Source organism: Centroberyx affinis, unplaced genomic scaffold (assembly GCF_046629955.1).
Source record: "Centroberyx affinis isolate AG114_WGS23_722 - 3 ecotype Tasmania unplaced genomic scaffold, CSIRO-AGI_Caff_v1 ptg000051l_1, whole genome shotgun sequence".
NCBI classification, from domain to species: Eukaryota; Metazoa; Chordata; class Actinopteri; order Beryciformes; family Berycidae; genus Centroberyx; species Centroberyx affinis.
In genome coordinates this window covers 1-26,128 of record NW_027278763.1, presented here as the reverse complement: position 1 = coordinate 26,128, position 26,128 = coordinate 1, and the positions used below count along the sequence as shown (strand labels likewise).

General features: G+C 42.7%; 2 protein-coding genes across 2 annotated transcripts; one reads left to right on the top strand and one right to left on the bottom strand.

The window, feature by feature from the left end:
- Window positions 1-1,269: 1,269 nt before the first annotated feature.
- Window positions 1,270-11,590, bottom strand: mogat2 (monoacylglycerol O-acyltransferase 2). Its single transcript, XM_071518799.1, has 6 exons — window positions 11,497-11,590; window positions 9,576-9,754; window positions 3,989-4,193; window positions 2,588-2,762; window positions 2,099-2,298; window positions 1,270-1,424 (listed from the first exon to the last, which is right to left on the bottom strand). The coding sequence occupies exons 1-6, from the start codon at window positions 11,588-11,590 to the stop codon at window positions 1,270-1,272; spliced, it is 1,008 nt and encodes a 335-aa protein (XP_071374900.1).
- Window positions 11,591-14,226: 2,636 nt separating this feature from the next.
- Window positions 14,227-24,780, top strand: map6a (microtubule-associated protein 6a). Its single transcript, XM_071518811.1, has 3 exons — window positions 14,227-14,960; window positions 24,077-24,293; window positions 24,562-24,780. The coding sequence occupies exons 1-3, from the start codon at window positions 14,227-14,229 to the stop codon at window positions 24,778-24,780; spliced, it is 1,170 nt and encodes a 389-aa protein (XP_071374912.1).
- The last annotated feature ends 1,348 nt before the right edge of the window (window positions 24,781-26,128 follow it).

Sequence of the window (26,128 nt, the reverse complement as noted above, 5' to 3'; positions counted from 1 at the left end):
CCACACCCCCTCCTTTCTGACCGGTCCAGTCTGTGTTGAAACCATCTGGACATGGTCCAGTCTGCCAGTCATTTAATTTGGAAATATCTCAGTCTTGCCATCAGTTATAAAAAGCTGTTGCCAAAGTTCACAGACAGTCTTATCATTTGGGAACCAGATCAAAAATCAGGCACTCACCTTTGTATGTCATTTAGAACTAATAAACTAATAAATGAGACACGTTTTCATATTTACTGAGTGGATTCGATCTGTACGTGAACAAACTGCCATGAACCCATTCCCAGAGACCCATTTTAAATCTGAAAAAGTTTGATCAAAATTTACTTTTTGATTTAATAATTAATAATTCAAACAAAATAAGTTGTGGGCTTATTTTACTTACTGTGTAATATAAATTTTTAAAGCTGTGAATGCAACGACCAAGATCAATCTATGAAAAACAAATCTCTCTAACAATGAGCCTGTTTTTCCATGTTGAGTCACATATTAAAAAGTCACATAATTTTAATAACACATACCAAGGCAGATGTAAATGATTCATGCGTGTATTATAGAAACAAAAGAAAGAAAATTCAATAGCATTATGTTTATACATCTTTTTATTTGTTGTGTATTTTGAAATTATTGGTGTATTTTTTGACAGATGAATTCCATGTCTCCTTCACATTATGTTGCAACACAAATTCAACCCATGACTTTATTTGAGAAAGTGACAGACCTTGCACAAACTTCAACTTCCCCAGACAGAGACTGCAACTGGAGGATTACGTGAGGAAAAGTTGTGTCATTGCAGTGTTCCCTTTGTACCATTTACCACACAGTCCTGAGAAACCACAAGCAGTCTGAGAGAATACTGGATTAACAATGGACGAAGAAGCATGACATTTCCCTGTGGTGTTCTGATGTGGTATTAGCATGTTTGATACATCTTCCTGCCTATAGGTTCATACACAGTGCAAGTGCTGAATAGTGGCAGTTCACTGTCAGTTACAATGTTCTCCAAAAGTATCACCATATCTCTTCTGGTTGCTTGAAGCCTGCGGAATATAAATGTGCATCCTTATGATGCTTATGGCAGCATCTCTGGTTGTGGGGCCAATTAGAATTTATCTAGCTTTATTTAAACCGACCAATTGAGAGCAAATTCTTGTTTACAGTGCCAGGAAAGAGGTAAAAAGCTCTGAGCCTGCAGCACCTGAGCTATAGAAATAAATAGGCCATCCATCCCTCTCCACCTGTCTCCTCTACCTGCCGAGAGCAGAGTCCAACTCAGACGAAGTTCAGGTGCGTGTCCTCGTCCACTCCGTAGTTGCCTTTGTGTTCGTCGAACAGAATGCTGAGCTCGTCCATGTAAAGCTGGTGGAGGGCATCAAGTTCCTTCGCTGTGGGCTTCTCGTTCTTCTCCACCCTGATTGGCCGCCCCACTGCAGAGAGGTCAAAGGGGCAGGGCATCACACTCAGAGTCGTTGCCCTTTATGATTTGCAATATGTGCTGTTTGATTTGATTAGAGAGGCCTTCTGTTTATTTAAATTATGATGGCATTTATTGGGGTGGACTGCCCAGACAGACGGTGACCTGTGCCAATGGCTGTTGCTAAGTGGTTGCAGCAGACTGGATGATGCTGTATAGATTAGGATGGGTTCAACCCAGGGCCATCTCTCTCTCTCTCGCTCTCTCTCTCTCTCTCTCTCTCTCACTCTCTCTCTCTCTCTCTCCCTCCCTTTGGCCTGTTGCTAGGTTGACAAATCCTGTTCTTTATCGGACCAATACTACTCACATTTACTGATAGACAAAACTGTCTTTGCCAATTTACCGACATCAGATGGCTCTGCCAAAATCAACAGCTGCTTGGGAAATACATGTCCAGTGACAATGTAGCTCGGTTTTTGCCTACCAGGAAAAGTCTACAGCAAGGCATCCCAGGCCATACATGCCACAGGTTATGTTTAAAGTCATTGCGCAGACTCCATGGATTAAAACAAATAGTGTAGAAACAAGTGAACTGCATGTTCATTAACAGCCAGTTGTCCTTAATGTACAGGTAAGTGCTGTATGTAGAAACCTTTTATTGATAGACGATAAGTGCTGTTTACTCACCCACTGTGTTAATGGGTTTTCTGTAGGGCATGAGGCCAAAGGAGTACTGGAAAACACCACGTGCGTGGAAGAGAGGCAGGGAGATACCCATGATGCCTTGCAGCCGTTCCTGTATCCATCGGAGCCAGGTGCCTCGTTGGTTTTCTACTTGATCAAACACTTCATTCTCTCCAAAGGAGAAGATTGGCACCAGATGAGCACTAAGGACAAGATTGTTTTTTAAGGAGAAGATGGTTTAATTAATATCGCCCAGTGTTCACATGGGATTTCCTGGAAAAGCACGCTGACTGCGTGCTTTCCCAGGATATCCCATGTGAGGGCTTGAACAAGACTCTGTTTCAGGAGGCCACAACCCTAACTAATCGCAAGAAACATTAACCAATAGTGAATAGACCTACACAATAGCACTCCCTTCAATAAGCCATGAGAGCTGGGAGAATTGGCTATATTTAACATCATCCTCTACCTCCCAAGGCCCCCTGCTCTTACCCGTGTTCCATGGCAATTTTAATGAAGCCTTTCTTATTGGCCAACAGTATGTTGTAGGTGCCAGGGTGGGCGTCAAGGGCCTCCGGGGCTCCGCCCACTGCTATCACAACAGCGTTGCCACCTCCCCTCTGTTGGAGTAGATAGCTGGCACTGTCTTTGTCCGAAGGAATCAGACCTGGGAAGTGATGCAGTGGTAAATAAAAAAGGGAGTAAGCTATAAGCTGCATTCGATGATCAAAATACAGCAAACAACCACCAATATGAACAAAAATCAATTATAATTTTAGAGAAAAAATTAAAGCTTTTCCCCCATTAAAAGACCATATAGCATCTTCAAATAACTTACATCAGTTTGAAAATTCTTACTGTATGCTATGAATTTATGTCAAAATGTATGTCAGCCTAAATATATGAATAAACTCTATTCCACTAATAAAAAGGTGGGTAAACTGAGTTTAGGTAGCCCATGACTTGGACTCGAGACAGACTCAAGTCACAATTTTAACTTATTGTAAGTCGCTTTGGACAAAAGCGTCGTAATGTAACTGCTTTGACTTGATGCATGAAGAGAAGACTTGAGACTTGAGTTGATTTGGGTTCTGGTGACTTTGGACTCAACTTTGACTTGTACTTTGATGACTTGAAAAGGTTTCTAAAGTCTTGACAAAAGATCTTGTGTTTGTGTAAATGACTTAGATTGAAAGTGATGAGATTTGTTCCACCAGACGACTGAATTTAAATTCTGTTTTCTGAATTTGTATAAAATGATTGAATTTATTACCTCCGCCAAAGAGGTTATGTTTTCGGTGCCGTTTGTTTGTTTGTTTGTTTGTCTGTTTGTTTGTCTGTTAGCAGGATTACGGAAAAACTACTGGCCCGATTTGTGGAAGGGTGTAGCACAGGCCAAGGAAGAACCCATTACATTTTGGAGCAGATCCGGATCCGACTCACGAAAAAGCAATAATAGCACGAACCTTGGCGGAGGTCTGCACTCTCCGAGTGCCCTTCTAGTTGAAGTTGAAACTGTTTATAGAAATCAAACTTAACAAGTTTTTATCCTATTAAAACCATATTGCATTGAAAAGTCCTAGATGTTTAATTTTCTTTAAGATATTAAATTGATACTGGACTCTTGATTTGTTCACTTGACTTGGTGTTCTACATTTAGACTTGGGACCTGACTTGAGACTTGTGCCTCAAGACTTGAGACTGACTTGGGACTTGTACAAAGTAGACTTGGTCGCCCTCTGCATTTAGCCCATGTCACATGAATACAAAACCTTTTAATATGTCAGTATACACATTTGAATGTAAGAGACAGTTCAACTGACAATTTGATCCAGTTTGACCCATAACACAAGTATGACTTAAATCTCCTGGGGTCGAACCAGTGGCCCAGACCTGCAAACATGATGTAGTCTCTGAAGAACGGGGCTCTGAACCACAGGGGCAACATGAGCAGGTAGCTCTGGAGGCCTGGAAACAGCTGTGTGAAGCCCGTGGCCTGGGTGCAGAAGTTGGTAAAGGCTCCTGCCACCAGCACGCCATGGGGATGGAAACCCAGGACGTAGTTGTTCTTGGGGTCTAGGTCAGCCGTCTTCACCAGCTGGAGGAAAAGGAGAGCGGAGGTCTGATGCAGCTCAAACTACTTATCACCACACTAGTTATTATTACACACATTTTTACACAATCACACATTGATGTCTACTCAACGGCTTTCCAACGCGGAATTTATTTCATGCATCTCTTTCAATTCTGAGTATAACGATTCAAGTAACTAAGAATAGCTTCCTCATTGAACACTGAACCGATGTAGTATAGGTCAGTCACTCCCTTTACCTCCCTTTACCTCTACAGCTGCAACTGCACTATAAGCCACGCTGCTCAAACACACACAGCTAAAGAAAGCTGAATGTATATAATAGAGTGATATGCTCAGCGTACCTTTGAACTCTATGTGAGGTCCTGTTGTTCCTGTACCACATGTGTTGGTACGCACTGTGAAATTCTGTAAATTGACAATATGCCTCTGCACCAATGTCATCAACTAGTTCAAGCTGTTGATTCCTGCTCATTTACTGCATTTGGACAGCAAATTTTCTAGTGTTAATAAGTGGTTATTTTTCAGTGACAATTATTTGGTCTTGACAAGTGTTGATTAGAGTGTTTTTTTTAGAGTTTTTTCTCCAATCATAAGGCTGATATGGCTCTGGGGCGGCTGTTCAAAACTATATAAAAGTGTTAAAAAACTGTTAAAAAAATATATATAAACACTGGCATAGTGTTGATGTTTACACCCTCGGAGTCACATTAACATTGATTCTGATTTTGATCAGTTAGACAAGCCATGGGATACACACTCAACCCATGGACACTGAGTCCTAGATGTAGTCGGAAATAATGGTTATTGGTCATGAACTGTAAAGTTACTGGATAAGATATCTCACCTATGGAGCTTTGTTTGCCTGCCTCCACCGGACCAGAGTGGTCTCTAGAGAAGAGATAATTGAGAGGCACTAAAGGTCACTGTCAAGAGTCACTTGTCATGCGCTATAGCTTGTTTTGCAGCACATGGCGAGCATTGTGCCCTCTTGTCAAAACAAATCTGCTCCCTCACTGTTTGTATTTGTGTTTGAGATTAGTATTTCAAGGCCACTGTGCTCTTAGAGTCACATCCACACCCATTATGTGGGAGCCATGCTATATTCTCATGCACAGATTAACTCACTCCACAGAGGGGATTTGATTCAATTTCTCTCATACCTTTTTGGGGGTTTTTTTCTTTTTTGACTTTCGGCACTTTTTTTTGTACTTTGATTTCATTTTTTTCTTCTTTCTCTCTTCTTCTATCTAGTTCACTCAGCATGGAGACCTACTACATCTGTCAACTGTTTTCTTGAAATAGATCAAATATAGAATGTGAAGGATTGGACCGAACAGGTTTTCAGAGTGTGAAAGGGAGTCATTATGGAGAAGTGGTGTTTTGGTGACTTTTCACAAAGCTGGTACATTGTTTTGAGTCCACTGTTACCCCTTTTCGACCAAGGCAGTTCGAGGGCCGGTTTGGAGCCGGTGCCTAATCTCGAACCAGTTCTTCGCGTTTCAACAGCCAAAGAACCAGCTCTCGGCCAGGAAAACTGGTTCCAGAGTGGCACCAACACTTTGCTGGTCTAGAATAAAGAACCGCTTACATCAGGGGCTGGGGGCGGGATTATCATGACCAACCAAAACCAACAAGAGCAAGAAGACCACCATTGTTAAAAAAACAGAGCTTCATGGACATGGATATGGACATGAAATCTAAGCAGCAGTGGTCCAATGAAGGCTCACAAAGCCAGGAGCAACACTTGTAAAGAGACGTAGTCCGCCATTTTGGTTGTTGTGCTTAAAGTTGGCACTAGTGTTGCTGGGAAAGCGGAGACGTATACAGATGTATACAGTGACGTAATGACGTGGCTCTCTCGCCAGCTCTAGCCCATGGAAAAGCAAACCGGTTCTTAGAAAGTTCGCAAGTTGAACTAACTGCGAACCGGCACCAGCACCAGCCCAGCACCGGCACCAGGTTCCAGTTGGTGGAAAGGGGGTAAGTGTTTTCATTGTGGCTCCCTGCTGGTGGCAGCTCCTGGTTCACAAGGTTAATCATTGGCTCCTGTTCCGCTAACAAACACAGCAGCTGTTTACAAACAAAAGAGGTGTCCACTGCTGACCAATCACAGGCCCTCTTGACCATGCTCTCGTCCTATCTCCTATCTTTCCACCCAGGTTTTCCACAAACATAGGACCTTCTCACACCTTTTCCACACATTTCTGTACCCAGAAGTGAACGACTTATTATACTTACTATATTTTTTGTACACAAGTTTGCACCGTCACCCTGTCTGAACGTATGCACGTGTTTTTCTTGAAACCAAGAAAGCACACTTTATTAGATCAGCTGGTGAGGTCTTACTCTCAGTTGGTGACGGTGCAATTAGGGATGGTGGGAAAACAGACCTCAATGCAACTGATTAGGCTCTTTGAAGGACACTGCTTCTGTTCACCCTAACATTGACTCTTTATTTCAGACTTAACGTGGCATACAGTCAGATGATGCTGGAAATGATTCACTCTGAACAGAATACGTGAGATGGGCATGAGACATCGAATTTTTTGGAGGTTTTCATCCATGGAAAGTATTTAGCTGGTCTTTAGCTGGATTATATGAGCGAGGAAAGTACATAGACCTCGGGGTGGTATACATTCACATGGGAGCTCTCATGAGAGATCCTAGTTTCCTCAATGTAGGAAAAGTAGGATTCTTGTAACTCTCATCTTTGTTTACTTTATTTACAATTTACAGAAAATTTTGATAGCACTCCATCAACTCACTATACTCTGTTATTAGCCATAAAGCTCTTTCACATCTGCAGGCTCTTAACAGACACTGAGGGAAGGGACCACATCACCCCGATTTTAGCTTCCCTGCACTGGCTTCCTATAAAGTTTAGAATTGATTTGAAGATTTTATTGATCCCCTACAAAGCAGTATATGGTTTAGCCCCACTCTGCATTTCAGAGCACATACGTCCACACACTCAACAGTATACACTCAGGTCGGCAAATATGGCCCCGCTCTCAGTCCCCAAATCCAGACTGAGGTCAGAGGGAGACTTTTGCAGTCAGAGCCCCTAAACTCTGGAACGACTTGCTGCTGACCTAGTCTGTATCATCTTTTATGTCTCTGTAAACACACATTTAAACTTGCCTTTTATTTATTTTTTTTATTATGATATATTAGTTTATTGTTCTCACTTCTGTACCTGTTTTATATTGCCTTCTCTTGACTTTTATTATTATACTGTCGTTTTATTATTCCTTCTTCAGTAATTGTTGTTAGATGGTTTCCAATGTTCTCCTTTGCAGTTGTTCTGTTTAACTGTCAAGCACTTTGACTGGCTATAAAGCAATTTGTAAATTATACTATAAATGATATTAATATTATTATTATTAAAATATACCGATATAGAAAATCTGATGAATTTCTATGCATTGTATCTTTAGTATCTTTAGTATCTTTCAATTTCATTTTAATCTCTGAGTCATTTTCTGTTGTAAAATGATATAGAGTACCAGAATATTTAATTGAAATAACTAAAGAAACCAACTTGGATTATTGCTTTATCACCTATGGTTGCAAATATGCAAATAAGCCTAAATATCTGATGGAAACATGTTGCTTATATATATAGATTCTGGCTTCTCTTTCTATTTTAAAGCATATTGTGAACTTATGGATAGTTCCAGCTGTTCCCAAGCACCCAGAAAGAGGCTTACTGTTGCAAAAATGACCTTGTATATGTTGCAAAAATGACCTTGTATATGTCTTATATAACATATGTTTTATATATCATTTAAAACTTTTCCTAATATCCTGAAGCAAAGTACATTTCATAAATATATAGCCTACAAACGGTTTGTAGCAATGCTTAAGCTAATTCCTGCAGAGCACTTTTGAACTGTTTTGTTGTTGATGTGTTCTGTCTTATCAGCACAGTCCAAAGTATAAGTCTTGCTGAAGGGCAAGAAGTAGATCGGTCTAACTGGGCAGATGTTGTCAATGGAGGTTCTGTTCCCTCTGAATACCTCAGAAGATGTGCACTCCAGATATTTCACTTGGTAACAACCTCACACCCAGGATCAAAGACTGCTGAATTTGAGGTAAAATACTGAGCCTTTCATGATCTCACATAAATAATTAAATTAATATCTTTATGTTGTGTATATACGCACTACCCAGACATGACCACAAGATGGACACAACAGCCAGCAAGAGAGCAGCATCTGGCTCCCCCACACTCTCAGTAGCCTTCATCAACTGCTTGTACCTACACAGCAGGGCAAAGTGGGGCTTATCGGGTCAGCCTGGGTCAGCTTAAAATGTTTGTAACTCCACCTTAAAAGCACCATTCATTTGTCTAGCTGGCAAATCATCTCTCTTTGCAACAAGGCTCAAAACCAGTGCTGCAATTTTTGAGGGAAATTCAGTAGCATTGGTAATGAGTAAGCCTGTCTAGCCTAGATCCTTGGTGCAATGCAAAATGTGCACAAACACACTTCATATATATCTGTGTAACCAGTGGCCAGTGGCACTTCATGCTCATTTGATTTCATCCTTTCTGATCCCATCCCATGTGGTGGAGCAGGAGTCATAACAGGACACAACAGGAGTCTAAAGGCGAAATAGGGGTAGTTCAGTGTGGGTGAGTTCAGATAGGCAAGGCTGTAACCAATGGCCCATCCGTTTTCAATAGGAATAACAGCCCTCTGTATTTCCCCTGTCACTGCTGCTGAACACTGAAAGATCAGTGGTTTGCAGCGTCATCTGGCGGGCTCCTAGAGTAAACCTACCAACGTCAATACAAGCTTCTATGATGGCCCAAAGTGTAAATGTGACCAACAAGATAAAAACGTGTTTTGCTTTGGCTTTGAAAATCATGAAAGTGTACAGCATTTGTCCTGGAAAAGTTGCCTGAGTTTCTAGTCATAATTCAGCTATTCAGTTTGTGTGCCATGCCTTGCATTAGTATATTCGATCAGACAACAAAAAGGCACTAGGACAAGACCATTAAGCTTTGGGAGTGGATATGTATAGATGGTCTCATATACAGGACTATAGGGAACAGAGGGACCTCATTCCATAATTGGCATTATCAGTGGTCCCATTTGCCTTCAGTCTGCCTAGCACAGAGATAAGGGCCGAGGAGCCACTGCTAGCTTGTAGCTGATGGGAGACTGAGGATTAGACGAAGTTAACTGGCAGATTCTCTCTGACCTCCAGAGGTGAATGTAAATCTTTATCATCCCCTCCCACATGGACTGGAGGGCAATTAAATGGCGGTGATGTGCATTCATATCCCAAACATAAAGATGTGAACTGAAGCTTATGGACCTGTAGCCTACACAACAACCTTTACATAGTTGTTTGCAGCCTATATTGTTATCGTCTCACCTTGATGGGGAAGTAATCCCTCATGTAGTCCCAGACTTTGAGGCCACATAGGTAGGGCACCTTGCGGCCGCCGCGTGACGGAGTGTCATAGTCGATGAACCACCAGACAGCATACAGCACACTGATCAGCCAATAGCGTGTGAACAGCAGGTAGAAGAACAGGACGATGCAGGTCGGCGCTGCGGAGAGAGGTCAGTCAGGCCAAATAGGATAGTGCACATGTTTGGACTAGTTGTAATAATACTGTTATTAGTGTTGCAAGCAAATAGACAACAGCATTCATACATTCATAATCACATATCATGGTCCAGTATATTTACGTAATAGAAAATGCATAAATAGTTGATGAAAGATCATCTGTTTGGTAGCCTTCGTCATGTTATGAATAGTAGGCTTCTGCACTGCATCAATAGCACTCAGTTCTGCGGGAGTTTACATCATGCTTGCATGTGATGAGTTTTCTTGGTTATCGATGGGAGAGCAATGACGTGGGAGAATGTGCTCGTGTGGAGACTGTCTGTACAGTTGTGGTTTACAATGACGTTTCAGTTTGGTAGAACATTTTCACTTTTTAGCTCATATGCCTCTGGCTTCTCTGGGTAGACTTGGTACCGCTCATTTCAAAACCTCTAGTCGAAAATTAGACTTTTAACCCATATACAGCAACATAGGCCGAGGTAATTCATTTCATATTTTTTCCATTTGCAATTATCACTAGTGAAATTTAGAAGCCTGGATGCCAGTGATGACAGTGGATTCCCATAATATCATTAGAGTTCGACTGTTAATGACGTAATATGCAGGTGTGCATGTAAAAAGTGAAAATATTCTACTTTAGTGAAATATCACCTTGAGCAGTGATCTTGAGTTGGGAGGCCCAATTGATTGCAAGCATCAGTATAAGAAGTCTAATTTGTGCCCAGAGTGATGTGACTGGTTTCTCTCTGGATTCCCTGAAAGTCTTCAGGTTATTCACTGTGGTCCATCTAGGATGCCATACTGGACACTCATTATTTCGTCAGATTACATGTATGAATACACAAGGGTTCAGCAGCACTACTGAAGAATGTTTTTCCATGTCTTTCTTTCAGACCTAAACAAACAGCTGGACAAATGTATATGGTTTCTGGCAGCTATGAAATTGTAACTGATATAGTATAACCTAAGGACAGTTTTGAGTACAAACTTTGTGGGCAAATGGGTGCAGAACTCTGATCAAGTTGCATGTCTTGCTTGGCTCCCTCTCCTGGCCGTACAGCAATACTAACGTCAATTGGGGAAAACCCACTGAAACCTAACTCTCCTCACTTACCAGTGATAATGCAACATATCCAGGCAGGCTGATGTCTGCTCCAATTAGAGTAAAAAGTATGGCAGTTTATTGGTGGTTACTGATGCTCACTGGCACTTACATTCAAACACAGTAAATGGCATCTTTGTGAGTATTTAGTGTGAAATGTATATACGAAAAATCAATTGTCTAGTCTGAAGATGAATGATATGCTATTACACTTTGGCACCTTGGGCCTGCAAGTGGCAGTTTTAGAGCATCCCATCGGAAAAAAAAAACAGTGTAAAAAGCTCAAACTGGTTCATATAGAGGAAGCTACATAAAATGACATTCTGATTTGTATACCATGTTTCAAAGTGATCATGCAAACCTGTAACTTATGAGCCAGTATGTGATTGGTCACACCCACATGCACCAATCTCAACCAAACTTCACATATTGACCAATTCTTGACCGGAGAGCAGGTGAGCCAACTTATCTACTGTAAATCCCAGAATAAAGGATTTAAGCAGATGTTAACTTCATGAGCAATGTCACTTCACTGACACTCTCCATTATTTCTAGATGTGAGGTAACATAGCCATGGCAATAAAAATGCATGAAGTTTAATGCACACACACACACACTCACCCAGGCCTAGGAAGGAGTAGACCCACTGCAGCACGGCGGCGGTCTGCAGCCTCCTGTCGAGGGGCACGTCCCTGGGGGCAAAATCAATCTTCATGTTTGCCACAGGAAGAGAGAGAGAGAAAAGCAGAGGCGCTGCGGCAGGCGGCTGAGGAGAAGAGCGAGTGAAGTGGGTCCAAAGTCTGCCCTTCTCCCTCTCCACCATCACCTGCATCTGGCTGCCTTATCTCCGACACCCATTGTGGGGATTGATTAGTCAATCCATATCTCCCGCATCAGACTTTTGACCCTGCTGGGAATGAGCTGCATAATGGACGTAGCACTGCACTGCAACATGGACAACAAATATCATATATCATTGGAAAGAGAAAACGTCCGTGTCCTTTTTATGGTGACTTTACTGTGTCTGTATTTCCTGTACTGGAGGCCAATCAGGTTCTCTAATGCCTGTGTAATATGTCGGTATACAGTTGTAAAGGCAGTCCCATCTGGTTGCACAATCAAGTAACTGCATCTTAGTGTCATATCTAGAATGGTTGCAGATGATAAAAGCAGAATAATGTATTTCTGCCTCAATATTCTTAAATCACAGCTGTATGAAATACTTTAGGTATGAAGAACATTGTTGAATCAAGTGAAATTGGACTAGAAATTGGACCTAGTGCTGTATAGACCATAATCAAGCTGCACAGTGTGTTTGATGTCAGTGTTAAAGCAGTGCTGCACACACTGGGTGGGATCTAAAAGATCACCCAAGGTCATACGCTGATAAAGAGAATAAAGAGATAGCAGAAGATAGTGGAAGATCCATCCATGCCTTGCATCACAACACCAGGACAGATGCTCACAAGTATGTATAGACTTGTGTGTATATACATGCAAATAAACATACACGCACACACACACACACACACACACACACGCGCGCGCACACACACACACACACACACACACACACACATCTCCCACCCTCTCCCTCTCTGTCCTCTGTCTGTCTCTCTCAGTTTCTCTTATTAGACTCAGTTAGCCCAGGCTAATGTGTTTGACTGCCAATCCATTTTGCTTTGCCCTTTGATCACATTTTCATAAATTATTGATTTATTCAGGCTCATCTAATTACCTTATTAACATGGTGGTTTTGAGTGTCTCAGTTTTTACCTGCACCCACTGACAAACTGTTTCCAGCTGCTGTTCAAAATAAATGCAGTTTATATCTAAAATGGAGGGGAAAAGTCACGTCAGAAAGATTGATAATAGCCTGCTTGGTAATAATGGTTATAATCTAATGAGTTGTTAACACGTGTTATAAAAAATAGTGTAATTAGAGAATTTACTTATTTTTCAGATGCTTTCTCATTCAGTGTGAAACAGCTCCCTAGGGTGCATAATGAGCTGGCATTATTCATCTATTATTCTACTATTTGCTGGCACCATCTGCCCGCTTTGCCTATAATGGATACTCTTGGTCACAAAGGCCAGTTTCTCTATCATGAATCAGGAAGCAAGACCTAAAACATATCATGTAGCAGTGTAGACTGACCTTTTTGTTACTTTGGTATATTTTGTATAATTTAAATAATATATATACTAATACACTTCATAACACTTAAAAACATCTATAATATCCCTTTAATAATCCTATATAGGGATTTATAGCGTGTGACTTTACAGTGACCTTATCGTATTTAATGGTATGGTATCACTATAATATTGCTTCTAGTTTTGTAGCGACATTTTTATAGTATCCTTATAAAATTGATCTAAGGCTTACTATAGGCCCAGTTCTTTTTCGTTAGGGTCCTTAGAGTGTGTCATTTACATCGGGCAAAAATGTTTTACATTCTGAGCACCAATCCTTAACGCAAAGAACTACATCCCAGTGGAAAATCCCTGGCTCCACTGCTGTTTTATTAAATGTTGACCACAGAAAGTTAACGTCTAAATGTTGACAAAATAGCTGCAAATTATGGTTGGATAGACTATGGGTTGAAACGTCCCTCCCCCTGTATCACGACGCAGCGTGCGTAACGACGGCCTCAGTTACGTCAAGATATCCATTGTTAGCCAGGCTAATACCGGATACGAGGAAAATCAAGTTTCAAAATGAAATCATGAATTGGTCAATTTATGGTAGCCGAGAACGTAGACCTATGCTGTGAAAGAGATTTTTTGTGTTTTCACTTACTCATGGTTCCCCTTAAATGTATTCTTTGTTTGTATTTTGGTACTTTGTATTAGCCTACGCATTTGTAGCTAGTCTCTACGCAAACAACGTTGCAAACATGAACGTCAACAAGGCGTTTAGTTTGAAAGTCTAACCGGAAGTCACATTTTAATATTGCTAGCTTGACCGGTGTTTTCCTCCTCTGGTCCAGTTCTGAGTCTGTTGGATGCTGAGCAGGAGGGCGGGGCCGTTTTTCCTTGCAGTGCCCTACCGTGGTGTGATGTAGCTGCAGCTAACACGGGACAGAGCGGAGAGGAAAGCGGAGAAAACATCAATCCGGTTGGTTTATAACAGCCTTATTAAAATCTATGCTAGTAGCTCATATTTAACGCGCTATGGATTTACTAACTAACTTAATTTAACGTGAACAATATTGGAGCCCTCCACGCAGGCAGACGTACGGACATCTTGTTTGTCACATATCAGGATACCGGGGGGTTAGAGAAATATTCTTTCCTTCAATCGGATCCGCGACAATTGTACAGTAGTGGAAGTCATTAAAAATCACCATGGCGTGGCCCTGTATCACCAGGGCGTGCTGCATGGCCCGTTTCTGGAACCAGCTGGACAAGGCTGACATTGCGGTGCCTTTGGTTTTCACCAAGTACACGGACGTCTCTGAGATGCAGCACATCCAGCTGCAGCCGCCGCTCCACCCTGCCCAGGCCCGGGTCGCCATAGAAACGCAGCCGTCTCGCGCAGAACCCCGTACGGCGGGAAATACGGCTGCACGCGCGCCCCGGAGGAGCGTCTCCGAGGAGCGCGTGTGCAGCTCCGTGATGCGCCAGGACTTTAAGCACTGGAGAGTACGACCGGAGCCGAGCTGTAAACCCAAGAACGAGTACCACGGCCCGGACACCCCGTTCAACACCGAGACCCAGTACCAGAAGGACTTCAAGCCGTGGCCCATCCCGAAACGGGGCGACCACCCCTGGATACCCAAACCGTCTCCCTCCATCTCCAGCGGCGACGACCGGGCCCCGGACAGGTCCAAGCACCCCAAACAGCACCTGGCGCCGGCGGAGGTGGACAGCGGCGTGGAGAAAAGCGCTATCGCCGACAAAGTGCAGGAGAAAGACATTCTTCAAGGACAAGAGAGGAAAAAGAGGGCAAGTAAGAAAGCGGAGGGGCAGAAGAAAGTAGTGCTGAAGGTGGAAGGAGAGACGGAGGGCAGAGGGAGGGCGGCGGCGGATGCTCTCAACAGGCAGATAAAGGAGGAGGTGGCAGCAGGCAGCTCGTACAGGTGAGTTGAGTTCAGACAGCGGCCACAGCTGCACACTGTCATGTTAACTTTACTTAGATTCTAGTGCTTGGTTCCCAAACTGAGGGATCCTCCAGGGAGCCCCAGGGGGTCTCCAGCAAAATGAGGATTAGTTTAATTACACTGTTATTTAGCCTAATTCACTACAGACTATTCTGATTATAGGTTTCACACTCTTGCACTGTTATCTGCCCATGCACCTACTGTAGATACAGACAATACAAATCTCCTCATAGGGGTTTCCCTGGGACAACCCTTTATCAAATGCGGGTCCATATATGATAAAATGTGGTTCTGTGGTGTTCAGTGTATCTATTTGGGGGCCCATGAAATAGAAAAGTTTGGGTAGGTCATGAGATGCAAATGTACATTTCCTCACAATCCCTTTCTCAGGACTTGATTGAGGGTAAAAAAAAATGTATCCCCTCTTTTTTTTTTTTTTTTTTTAGAAAACAGCAGCTCTGAGTCAACAAAACATGTGGAAACATTATGGAGCATTCAACTTTTTCTCCACAGAACTAAATGGAAAGGCTAAAGTGGAATTGTTGCCAAATGCTGTTTATGTCCAAGACCCCGAGGTTAATCTCTGTCCCATTATGCAATGTCCATGAGTGATGATGGAGGCTGGCAGATGGATGTACATCAAGTCATGCACAGTCCTCTTGAAGCTGCACATTGTTATTATAGGTGACTTTCCTGCTCTGTGAAGGTTGTGGGTAGATTGGTATGACGTGAAATCATGTGCCGTTTCCATCTCACATCTTTATAAATGAGCCAGCAATGAGGCGCCACATGGCTTTTGAATTTGGGAGAACAGCTTGTTCTTCCTTTGCTCAGGCTGGTGTTGTGGTTGTGTTATTTGTTTCTGCGCAAATCAAAATGTTTAGTGAATTGTGACGGTGAACTCCTGCACTCAGCACATAGGAGTATTCAGCAAATACATATAAACGTGCACAACTCAAATGTTTTTGTTTTGTTTTACTGTTACTTGCAATCATTGTTCAGCATTAATTTCGAACACTATTGTCTTTAACACATTTTGCGACTAGCATGTTTAAACACGTTGATTTGATTCACAGTATTTATATGAATGCAAATTATTATATTGTGGCTGAGCCTTTTCAAAGGATACAGATTTGGGGTGAAAAAAGAAGCCTGACTGAAGTGTGACTTGTGTGGCAGAAGGTGCATGGTGCAAGATCAAAAAGTCATTGTTACAGCTGTTAGGTGCTTTGCTGCTGTGCCTGCGCTGCTGAACAGTCAGCGGGGAGCAGCCCGAGGGAGTTTCCCCCCACATGGCATGAAATGGCTGCACTGTGACAAGCAGCAGGCCAGTCAGCTCCGTCTTTCCCTGACTCAAAGCAGGTCAGCTGTGGGTTAATACCAACACGGGTATGCACACAGTAAGCACACACACAATGGTCTTTCTCTCCCTCTCTTGCTGTCTCTGTCTCTTTCACACACACACACACATATACACACATGCACACACACACATACAGATGACAGAAGGACCGAGGTTAATATAAGGGGTGTTTGGGAGTAGGAGAGATGCTAAAGCCCAGAAGCGAATATCCCTAATACACAGGAAGTGATGTGTTTTGCATTTCCGGCAGCAGCAACGGTGGTTTATAGGGAATAAATAGAAGAACTGGGGAGTTAGCATAAGCAGTGATAGCCACCATGGCTGAACAGACAAAAAAAAAGAGCGCCATCTACAGAAACTCAGAAAATAAGGAAAAAGATGTCACAGTACTGGACACACTGTTTGATTGACAGGTGAGCTGTGGGTGTGCAGTGCAGAAACACCACAGCACTGAGTGCTTAGCACCAAAGATAAAATAAAATAAAAGAATGAGGACCTCGCAGATTACTGCTTTAAACCATTGCATATTGATGCCTTATGGTAGCTTTGAGACATTGTATTGATCATAAACATTTCAGCTATGTAGTGGAATTGCAAAATCCATATAGCATTGCCAGGGATTGCTTGCCATCAAGCATCTTGAACCCCAAACTGTGGAGTGGGACCGACCCTGACAGGGAGCCGGCTCACTTCCCAGTTTATGCTTAGTCAGTCTACTAATTGCCTTTCCAAAACAGTAGAAACTATTTCTCTCTCTGAGAAAATTGTTTAACAGACCGTGAAGTAAATTCACTTCTGTAAATACTCAAAGAGTTACCTTCCCTTTGGCTGCATGAGTTTTTCATCCCGACTGTTTGAAGATTTTCTATGCCGGGCCCAATCTTATGTCCTCATTCCTCGGGATGCCATACATTTTCCCTCTTTCCTCTTCAGTGTAATTATATGTAGTCAGAGCACGTAGACACTGTAGCAGGAATCAGCTTTCATTAGGGAACTACACTCACTGTCTAGTCAAAGCCAGTCCTTCTCTGCCATTGTGTTGGTTTGCATCGGCCCAATTAAAGATGAAGCTCAATGCCCCTCAGCCCCATTCTCTGACAAGGACACCTGCCATTTTTTTTAAACCTTTATTTATCCACAGAGGGCTTGCTGAACACGAATGCTCTTTTTCTGCATTGTGCCTGGGAGATTCCCAGTGCAACCATGGTCTTATTCTACTGGCCTCTGAGATGTTACACTGGAGCAGCTGGAGGTTCAGTGCCTTGCTCAGGGGCACTTTGATGGTTGTTGTTGAGGGAGGGGTGAGTGTTACATGTTTACTTCCCCCAGCTTGATGTTCTCAGTCGCTGCAGGGTTTTGAACTGACAGCCCTCTAGTCACAAGCCCGCCTATCTAACCTTCATGCTGCCACCAACCCTTCTTTGCATTATGTTTAAAATGCCATTTTTTGCATGAGAATAACTCACAAGACTCAGGCTGTAGCCGCTGAAGCCTTCATTAGCTTTTTTCTTTTCTGCTACCAGCCCCATTACTGCTATAAAACGCAAAGACCGCGTTTCATCTCGTCAGTGTTATTTGTCCCATCATCCCATGGGTGGAATCTAATAATGGGACATTCGATGCCGCAAAGAGCAAATTGCATAATGTGCTATAAAGCAAATGAGTGAGAATGATGAATGGGATTGGAGTTTCATGGCTGACAGGAAAGGCAGGTAGTTTAGGTTCATTGAGTTCAGGAAGAGAGAGAGAGAGACCGAAGAGGCATGAATTTTTAATTTTAATTTGTGTCACGTATCACCGCTCGACATTTTTCACAGCAGTGCAATCTCATCCTGCCTCCTTGCTGTATCCGAATGCCTCCTCTTTTGATTTTCCTCTCCCTCATGTTTTCCAGATGGGCACATGTTGATGCGGTGGCCGTAAAAGCCTCTCTCTGCCGAACAGAGTGCTCGATGAGTTGGTCTTTTATCCCACCTTTACCGAACAGGGCACTCGCGGTACCAGACAGAACATTGTAAAGAGGCCAACGGATTCTGCTGGATTTAAAAATGATCCTCTTAGAGAGCCTGCAAAGCCTCATGTTTCTACTGACAAGCAGTGAATGCAGAAACACCCATTCCACTTCATCTCTGAAACAGAAACAGGACAGGATAAAACATTAAAGGAGCAGGATGCTATCTCATGCTTCCCAAGCTCACTCATCTCCTTCCGAGCTATGCAGATGAAACTAGTGAGGTTCGGTTGTGCGATTTCACCAGATATTGTTGCCAAAATATTATTCCTGGTCTTAATCCCAAGATCATGGCTGATAGTCAGTGGTCAGTTGTTGCATCCATGCAGAGCTCTGCCAGCTAAAGCCAACTGTCTTATGTAACCCATTCTAATCTGATTTTTATCACATCTGATTACAGTTGATTCACAAGGAAATGTTTTCAGATTTCTTTCTGGATATGAATGAATTATATAAGATAAACTAGTTATACCTATCATTGTATCTAAATACTGACCTTTGTGCACATCATTGGTTGCTGGGTTACAGCTACACAACCAATATGGTCAAATCAAGGTTCCTTGGCTGGTAAATTTAAGACGGCTGCTAGAGTATGTTTCATAATAGTTATACAATAGTTGTTGTTATGGAAATTAGCATTGCTTTGATGTATGAGAATTAGAAAACTGATGTGTCGCCATGGCAAAGGCATAATTACTGACAGCATTTGCTGACAGTACTGACAAAGCTAATATCCATACCAACATTGTTAAAACTTTATGGGAACCATCTTATGCAAAGCAGTGAGAATCCTTACAAGACAGTAGGAGGTGCCCTTACTATCCATTCTAATTGTACTGTTGCAGCTTTTATATTGGGTTTTCGGTGTAGCCGTTCCACTGCTGCTGTCTAAGAGGCTACAGAGAGGCTGTCGGGTAGAGATGAGGCCAGCTGATCCCAGAGGAAGGAGGGAGTATTGACGTGGAGCCAGGCGCTACACCCGCTGACACGCTAAGAAACACTGTCAGGAAGTGAAGCCAGTGTGCGTAGGCAGATCGATTCCCGTGAATACAGTGAGAGAAGGCGGCCAGTCCGTATCCCTGGCCAGCTAAGGTGTAGAATCAGATTCAGACTCACTGTAATCGCCATTTACAATACATGTAGAGAGATTTGTCTTGGTGGTATTGGTGCAGAGATGTATTGACAATTTACAGGGTTTCAAAGTGCATACTGACACAGAGACAACCTGACCTCACATACAGTGCAAAGGGAAAATTCAAGATATACTATAGAGAATACTGTGCATATCAAGCTACATTGATATATGAACATTTACCTACAGAATTAACATTGATTTTGATAGCAATCTGGATGGACTCATCTGGGAGACATACAGTATATTGTACTTACCGTTGTGAAATTCTAGACACTGGCTGCAAGGAATATTTTTGGATATTCTGATGTTCATATTATTGTGATGTGTTGGGCAGTTTGTTATTTTTTACTCTTAGCTCTTTCACTTTCCTGGAAGTAGTTGGAGGAAGGTCAGCTTAAAATAAAAGGCTTGACTGATGATCCAGTAAAAGAGAAAATAGCTGATTTGGCGTTTTAAATTAAGGGTTGTTTTTGTTTCTTTCAATGGGGATCATTTACTGATTGGAATGTGAAGTAAATTTGTTGAGATTTTTTCACTGAACTCGTATTGATTTCTGTGGCCTGCCAACAAACCAACGGTTCATGCTTTCAACTGCTCATGATAATGTGCCGATTCATTGTGTTTGTTTGAAGTAAACGGTTTAAGTTTTTTTCATTAACTGCAACTCAGCACTTTTTCATTCCACAGCGCAGACATTTGCTGGCATTTGTTTCCGTGCCCTTATGGCCGTCCCTTGGTGAGTTGAGAGGAGTTGACCAGATTGTGCCATGTCAGAGCCGGGTGGCATGCAGCTCAGCAGTGTTGTTCCCTGGCGTCGTTCCACCCCTGTCAGTGCCAGTGTTTGGTCTTGGTGACGAGGCCTTCGCTGCACATCTCCTCTACCCCAGCGGGTCAGCAGGGTCAGCCGTCCAAAGCGGCTTTAGTCACCCAGAAAGAAATATCAAGCGGTATGATAGCGATAGTGAATGTATCATCACTATGGCTCCCTAACTCCTATCACCAACTGATGAAAGCAGTGGTTTCCATGTTGCACAGTAAAATGCCTCTAACATGAATCATCCCCAGAGGCTGTGAGCTTTGAGACATCACTACCACAGCCTGAGGGGACGGCCTCATCTGACCTCTACGGACTGTCATGTTACACACTCATTAAGCAGAGAGTGCTTAGATGCAGCAGATGCTAACCCTAACTCCATGACATGACAGCCATTGAACCAGGAACCCTTTTTGAACCGTCATTTTTTTGTGTGTTGTAGCAAGCAGCAAGTACCAAGTACACGATGACCTCAGAGACACTGGCTGTATTGTTACACAGTCATATGTCCATGACCAGCAGCTATGTTACAGTACAGACCGGTGTTTCACACTCTCCACCTCATCTGTACTCACAAATACACACACACACACACACACACACACACACGCACACTCTCTCTCTCTCTCTCTCTCTCCCTCTCTCTGCACATATACACAGACACACACACACATACACACACTGTACTCTCATGTGAGTACTTTATGCCCTTGGCCTTGGACATTGTTGTGTAACCTGTCTTTGCATTGTGGCTTCTTGGCCCAGTCAAGCATTAAAAGTGGACTTCAGTCCTCTTATGTAACCGCTCTCTGTGATTTCCACCTCTGTTCTGCACCACTGGAGGGATCGCTCCATTCAGCAGCCAGGACACACGTCACTGTCACCACCCATCATATCAGAAATAGTTTGCTTTTGAGATTATGGTATGGTCATTTTACTCCTCAGTGTTTTGTTTTTAGATATATATATATGAATAGCTTAAATGTTAGTGCTTGACAGCTAATTTAGTAGAATACTGTATTGATTAGCCTAATGAGAGCTTATTATACAATTAAGAAGATAGTCTATGTGTATGTATTTCGAAATTTAAGTGAAAATCTGTTTGACGTCATTTTGTAAATGTCAGCTGTCTTTATTGATATTCTGGTGATATAGTTCCATGAAATCATAAAGGTTAGATGAAATACTTGAACAACTTCAGAGTGTTTTCTGAAAATGTCACTTTCATTTTGTCATGTCCACCAAATCTGTGATATTCATTGATATATCGCTAACATACTGTAGGTATGATGCAGAAATCTTGCCTCAAACGGACCCCGCTTGGACCATTGAAAATTATTAAAATCACTGAGAATCATAAACCATGCAAATGTGTTGATCTTCCAGGGCTTTGCTTTCTGTTATCGTTTTTGACACTTTACTCCCACATGCTATCCCATGACAACCTACCACAAGAGCATCTTTGAGGTCAGGATCCAGCTCTCACACTGCAATGCATCCAAACAGCCAACCAACTCCAGCTACAGTCTCACTGAAACACCAACCATACCTCTAATGCCCCCCCACCCCCACCCCCCTACTCCATGTATTAGACGATACAACAAAATCAAAACTAGCTACAAATCAGACCGGGTCGGACAGCCTCCAAGGCTGTGCTAAGCTACTAACAGTTTCCCTTAGCTGCCAGTTATTGATTTTATGCCATTTCATATGATATGGGCGGACTAATTGTTCTAATGAGGCTCTAGTACTGCAGGCTCGTCTTGTGTCCGCTCCTCCATCCGGCCTGGTAATGGTGTTACCTAATGCTGTGCTTCCCTTCACTTACACAAGGAACAGGGAATTTTCACTGGGCCCGGGCTACAGTACACACAGTTGACTGGCTGTGGATCGTGCTGTGGGTTGGAGGGTTTGAGTGTCACTGCATTTGGGGCCATAGGGCAGAATTGATGTGTTTTCATTTGTTATTAGCTACTGTATCTTGGGATCCTATTGATGGATAAGCAAGAAGACAAACCATAAAAAGATGTTTGTAATGTTTTGAATGACAGTTTTTAAAATGCAAGGAGCCTATTAGCCATTGGAGCATTTTAGTTAAAGGGGAAGACCACTACTACAATTGATGAATTCACATATGTTATTCTTTTGGCTTGGGAAGTTCAATCAATATTTGAGAGTAGGGACAAACACAGAGGCCATAATCTGGCACATCTTATGGGTGTTCGTGCTGGAGTTTCTCTCTGGATAATTAATGAGCCTGGTAATGTTTGCCAGAGGTTTTACATCAAAAGTAGCTTTATAGTACACATAGTAACGCTATCAGGTTAATCAGAAAATCATCCTGGGTAGCTTCTGTTGTCTTCTTCTTCTTCTTCTTCTTCTTCTTCTTCTTCTTCTTCTTTGTCTTCTTCGTCTGTCACAGTCACTTTTTCCATCTTTTCCAATTCATTCTTTATGGAGCTATACATTGATGCAGTATCACTGAGTACAGAGCAGAGCAAACTCTTCTCTCTTGTTTCTGGCTATGAAAGATAGGAGTGAATACATATTTAGCTTACAATTATGACTAGTCAAATAGAATAAAGGCTTTTTAACAGATTTGGATCTCTGTCCACATAATTACAAGAGGACCCTTTTTTATCCAAAGAGCAGCCCACCCATTAACATTAGAAGCCAAGGCATCCTAGCCTCCTATCTGTTTTTCAAGATAGTAGTGAATGTTTATTAACAAATGCTTAATCGTGCTAGGCCCACAGCAGGATCTTCTCCTTATCCAAGAATAGTCCAGTGGGTTAACATAGAGCTATTTACAACATACGGTAGTTTGTTGGTAATGGATGGGTGAGTAATGCTGAGGGAATACATGGCAGAGGAAAACAAAGTGTGAAAGAGAGAGAGAGAGAGACTGCTGCTGTGTGATATTTTGTAATAAATGACTTTAATGTGCACCTGGAGTCAAACTGCTGCGTATTGCCCTCTGCGGTCTAGTTATCTATGGATCTTATATATGTGGGTGGGACTGGTGCTGGACTCATACACAGCACATGCTGCAGGCAGCCCGTTCTGTGTGTTTGCCATAGTGCTGACCTTCTCCAGAACTGCTGTGTGAGGACTATATTAAAAACATGAGACTGTGGTGCAGCACTCCTCCCCAGCCAGCTCTCTTACACTCTGACATACTCTGCTTTCCTGTAGTAATGCACCAGTCACTTGACATAGAGGGATTACAGAATGGATGGGCGCCACACTCTCTCCTTTTGAAGTAATATTTATTTAACTAAGGAACATGAAAACATCCGGCCAGGAAGGCATTCACCACACAACAATCAAGAAGAAAATGCAGCTACACACCAAAGGCAATGGGAGAGACACAAAGTGATCACTGATTTGCATATGGATAACCAGAGATACCAGCCGAGAAACGAACAGGCAAAATAAAAACAGTATATACAATAGAAAGCATTGAAAAGCATTACGAAGCAGCGTAAAAGTGAAGGGCAAATAGCTGTAAGGTGCATTTGTGAAAAACAAGCTAAGTAGGCTAATCCTTTTCAAGGTTGAGACCGTTTGGGGTAAAAATATCCAGGTTATGGATCCAAAACGGTTTCCTTTGTCAGCAGCATTTATAGAAAATGATTACCCAGAATGATTAGAAAATGTAAGTCGTTCTGCGTCTTTTCAACCACACAATGTAACTGTAATGTCATGTCTCTAACGATAGCTTGGCACTGTACACTTTCTGATGATAGCTGACTTATTTCTTACCACGCAGAACTGAGTTCAAGGCTTACAGAGATGTGAAGCCGGTGAAGATGATCCGGGCCAAGTCCCAGTACCTCCCGCCAGACGGGAAGACCAGCCTGGAGACCAGCTACAGTGCCACCTTCAGGGGCGAGCAGGCCCAGCTGCAGCCCGCTGACAACAAGGCCCTGGAGAGGAGGAGGATACGCAGCCTGTACAGCGAGCCTTACCTAGACTCCACCAAGCAGGTGAGACAGGACTACATTTGTCACTTCTGGGCCACTGTAGTACAGTTTAAAGTGCATTTTGGGGTTTATTCTTTGCCCAAGGGGAAAATCCTCCATGTGTGCTATTAGGGATGATAAAATCTCCATCTTACAGAGTTTTTGTCTTGCGATTTGTTGTTGATCTTAGGGATTCAGTGCATATTTGATCACAACACAGTTTTGGAAATGAATGGCCATAATCAAGGCATTTCAGTTTAGGAATCTCACTTCCACTATCCAACATCCTTAGGTTGACAGGTATAGTGCCCCCCGCTCTAAACCCAAAAAGGCGGGCACCACAACAGCAGGCCAGGGCAAGCCAGTGAAGAAAGCCAAAGATAAGCAGAGCGCGGCGCTGCGGGGCACCAAGAAGAAGACCTCTGAGAACCAGCCCGAGAACCGGCCGGCGGAGGGGGACAAGGAGAAAAGTAAAGAGATGAACAACAAACTGGCTGAGGCAAAAGAGTAAAAATCATTTAGCACTACTTCTCCTTTTATTTCTTTTGGGGGAAAAGAACGTAGAGGCTGCAAAATTCATTAGAGGTTCTCATCTTTGTTCTCGTCCCTCTATCTTCTCTTATCTCTTTCTTCTTTCTCCTCTTACTCTCTATTTCCCTTCTCTCTCCTCTCTCTCAGTTTCTCCTCCAGGCTCTCTCTCTCTCTCTCTCTCTCTCCCTCCTTTGCTCAGTCTCTCAGTATTCTCTCTCTTAATGTCTCTTTTCTCCCCCCTTCACTACCTCTTGGCTAAGTTTGTACAGTAGTAACACAGTAAAATGTCAGGGTTTAGACATGACATGTCACTGCTCCCCCCGCCTCACGCTATATTACATCGCTATAGTAACGGGTGGGCGTGAGCATCCTCTTCCTCCGCCATTTGATGCCGCCCGCCGCCCCCACTCGTCTCCATCTCCAGGTTGCCATGGCTACTGGCTGCCTGGCTAGCCAATGGATGGCTCTTGCTGCATGGGCCCACCGACAAGCAATTCTGTAGGGTTGGCTTTGATCAGCTGAGCAGATTGCTTTGTTGAGTTTATCAAGGATTTTTTTGTTTGTTTGTTGTTGTTTTTTTAGGACAGAAATCTCAAATTGGCACCCTGGATATGGTCTCTGCACTAAATTAATAGCAAAAGATACTCATCTTGACATTCTGAAAATCTTTGATAAATGTGCTGCTTGGTTAATCATCAGTGTATGGATCCATGGCTTGTTTTGTGCCTGCTCTGTTGTCTTTGGTACTGTTCTCTGTTCATGGTAGTGCACACAGGGCTCAAAGGCTGTCTGATATCAGATGGGCAATATCACAATGCTTTGTTAAACGTGATTTTGAAAGCCAATGTCTCATTTTGTTAACTGAACTGTTCTGTCAACTATAACTAATGGTTTTGAATTGAATATAATTGTCTGAAGGACCTCTTCTCCCTTTCAGTATTCCTACCATTTATATGAACTCCATTCACACAGTTGTATTTTGGATCACCCAAAGCTATCTTGTAACACCCATTTGATTGCCAACAAACCATCTGGGTCACTCTAAACTGATTATGCATTACTACACCAGTCATTTGCATAGCAGATGAGTACTCCTACTGAATTAGATAATACTGTCATGCAGTCGTAATGGAATATTTAACATTGTCTAGATACAGAAGGGTGAAATTTCGACGGGGCTTGTAAATGTGGCTCTGGTTTGCTGTCTGCCAAGTGCACAGCGTGTATAGCTATCAGTCTCAACGGCCATAGTTCTGTGTAATCTCTCCCGACACAATCTTCATTACCAAGACTGATCCCTCTGTAATGCTACACAGCCGTGATGCAAC

Coding starts and splice junctions, on each gene's coding strand:
- mogat2 (XM_071518799.1), bottom strand. CDS start 11,590: ATGAAGATTGATTTTGCCCCCAGGGACGTGCCCCTCGACAGGAGGCTG. Junction 4,194..9,575: donor GGGATTACTTCCCCATCAAG/GTGAGACGATAA, acceptor CTTTTCCTCCAG/CTGGTGAAGACGGCTGACCT. Junction 2,299..2,587: donor AAAATTGCCATGGAACACGG/GTAAGAGCAGGG, acceptor TCTTGTCCTTAG/TGCTCATCTGGTGCCAATCT.
- map6a (XM_071518811.1), top strand. CDS start 14,227: ATGGCGTGGCCCTGTATCACCAGGGCGTGCTGCATGGCCCGTTTCTGG. Junction 14,961..24,076: donor GCAGCAGGCAGCTCGTACAG/GTGAGTTGAGTT, acceptor CTTACCACGCAG/AACTGAGTTCAAGGCTTACA. Junction 24,294..24,561: donor ACCTAGACTCCACCAAGCAG/GTGAGACAGGAC, acceptor CAACATCCTTAG/GTTGACAGGTATAGTGCCCC.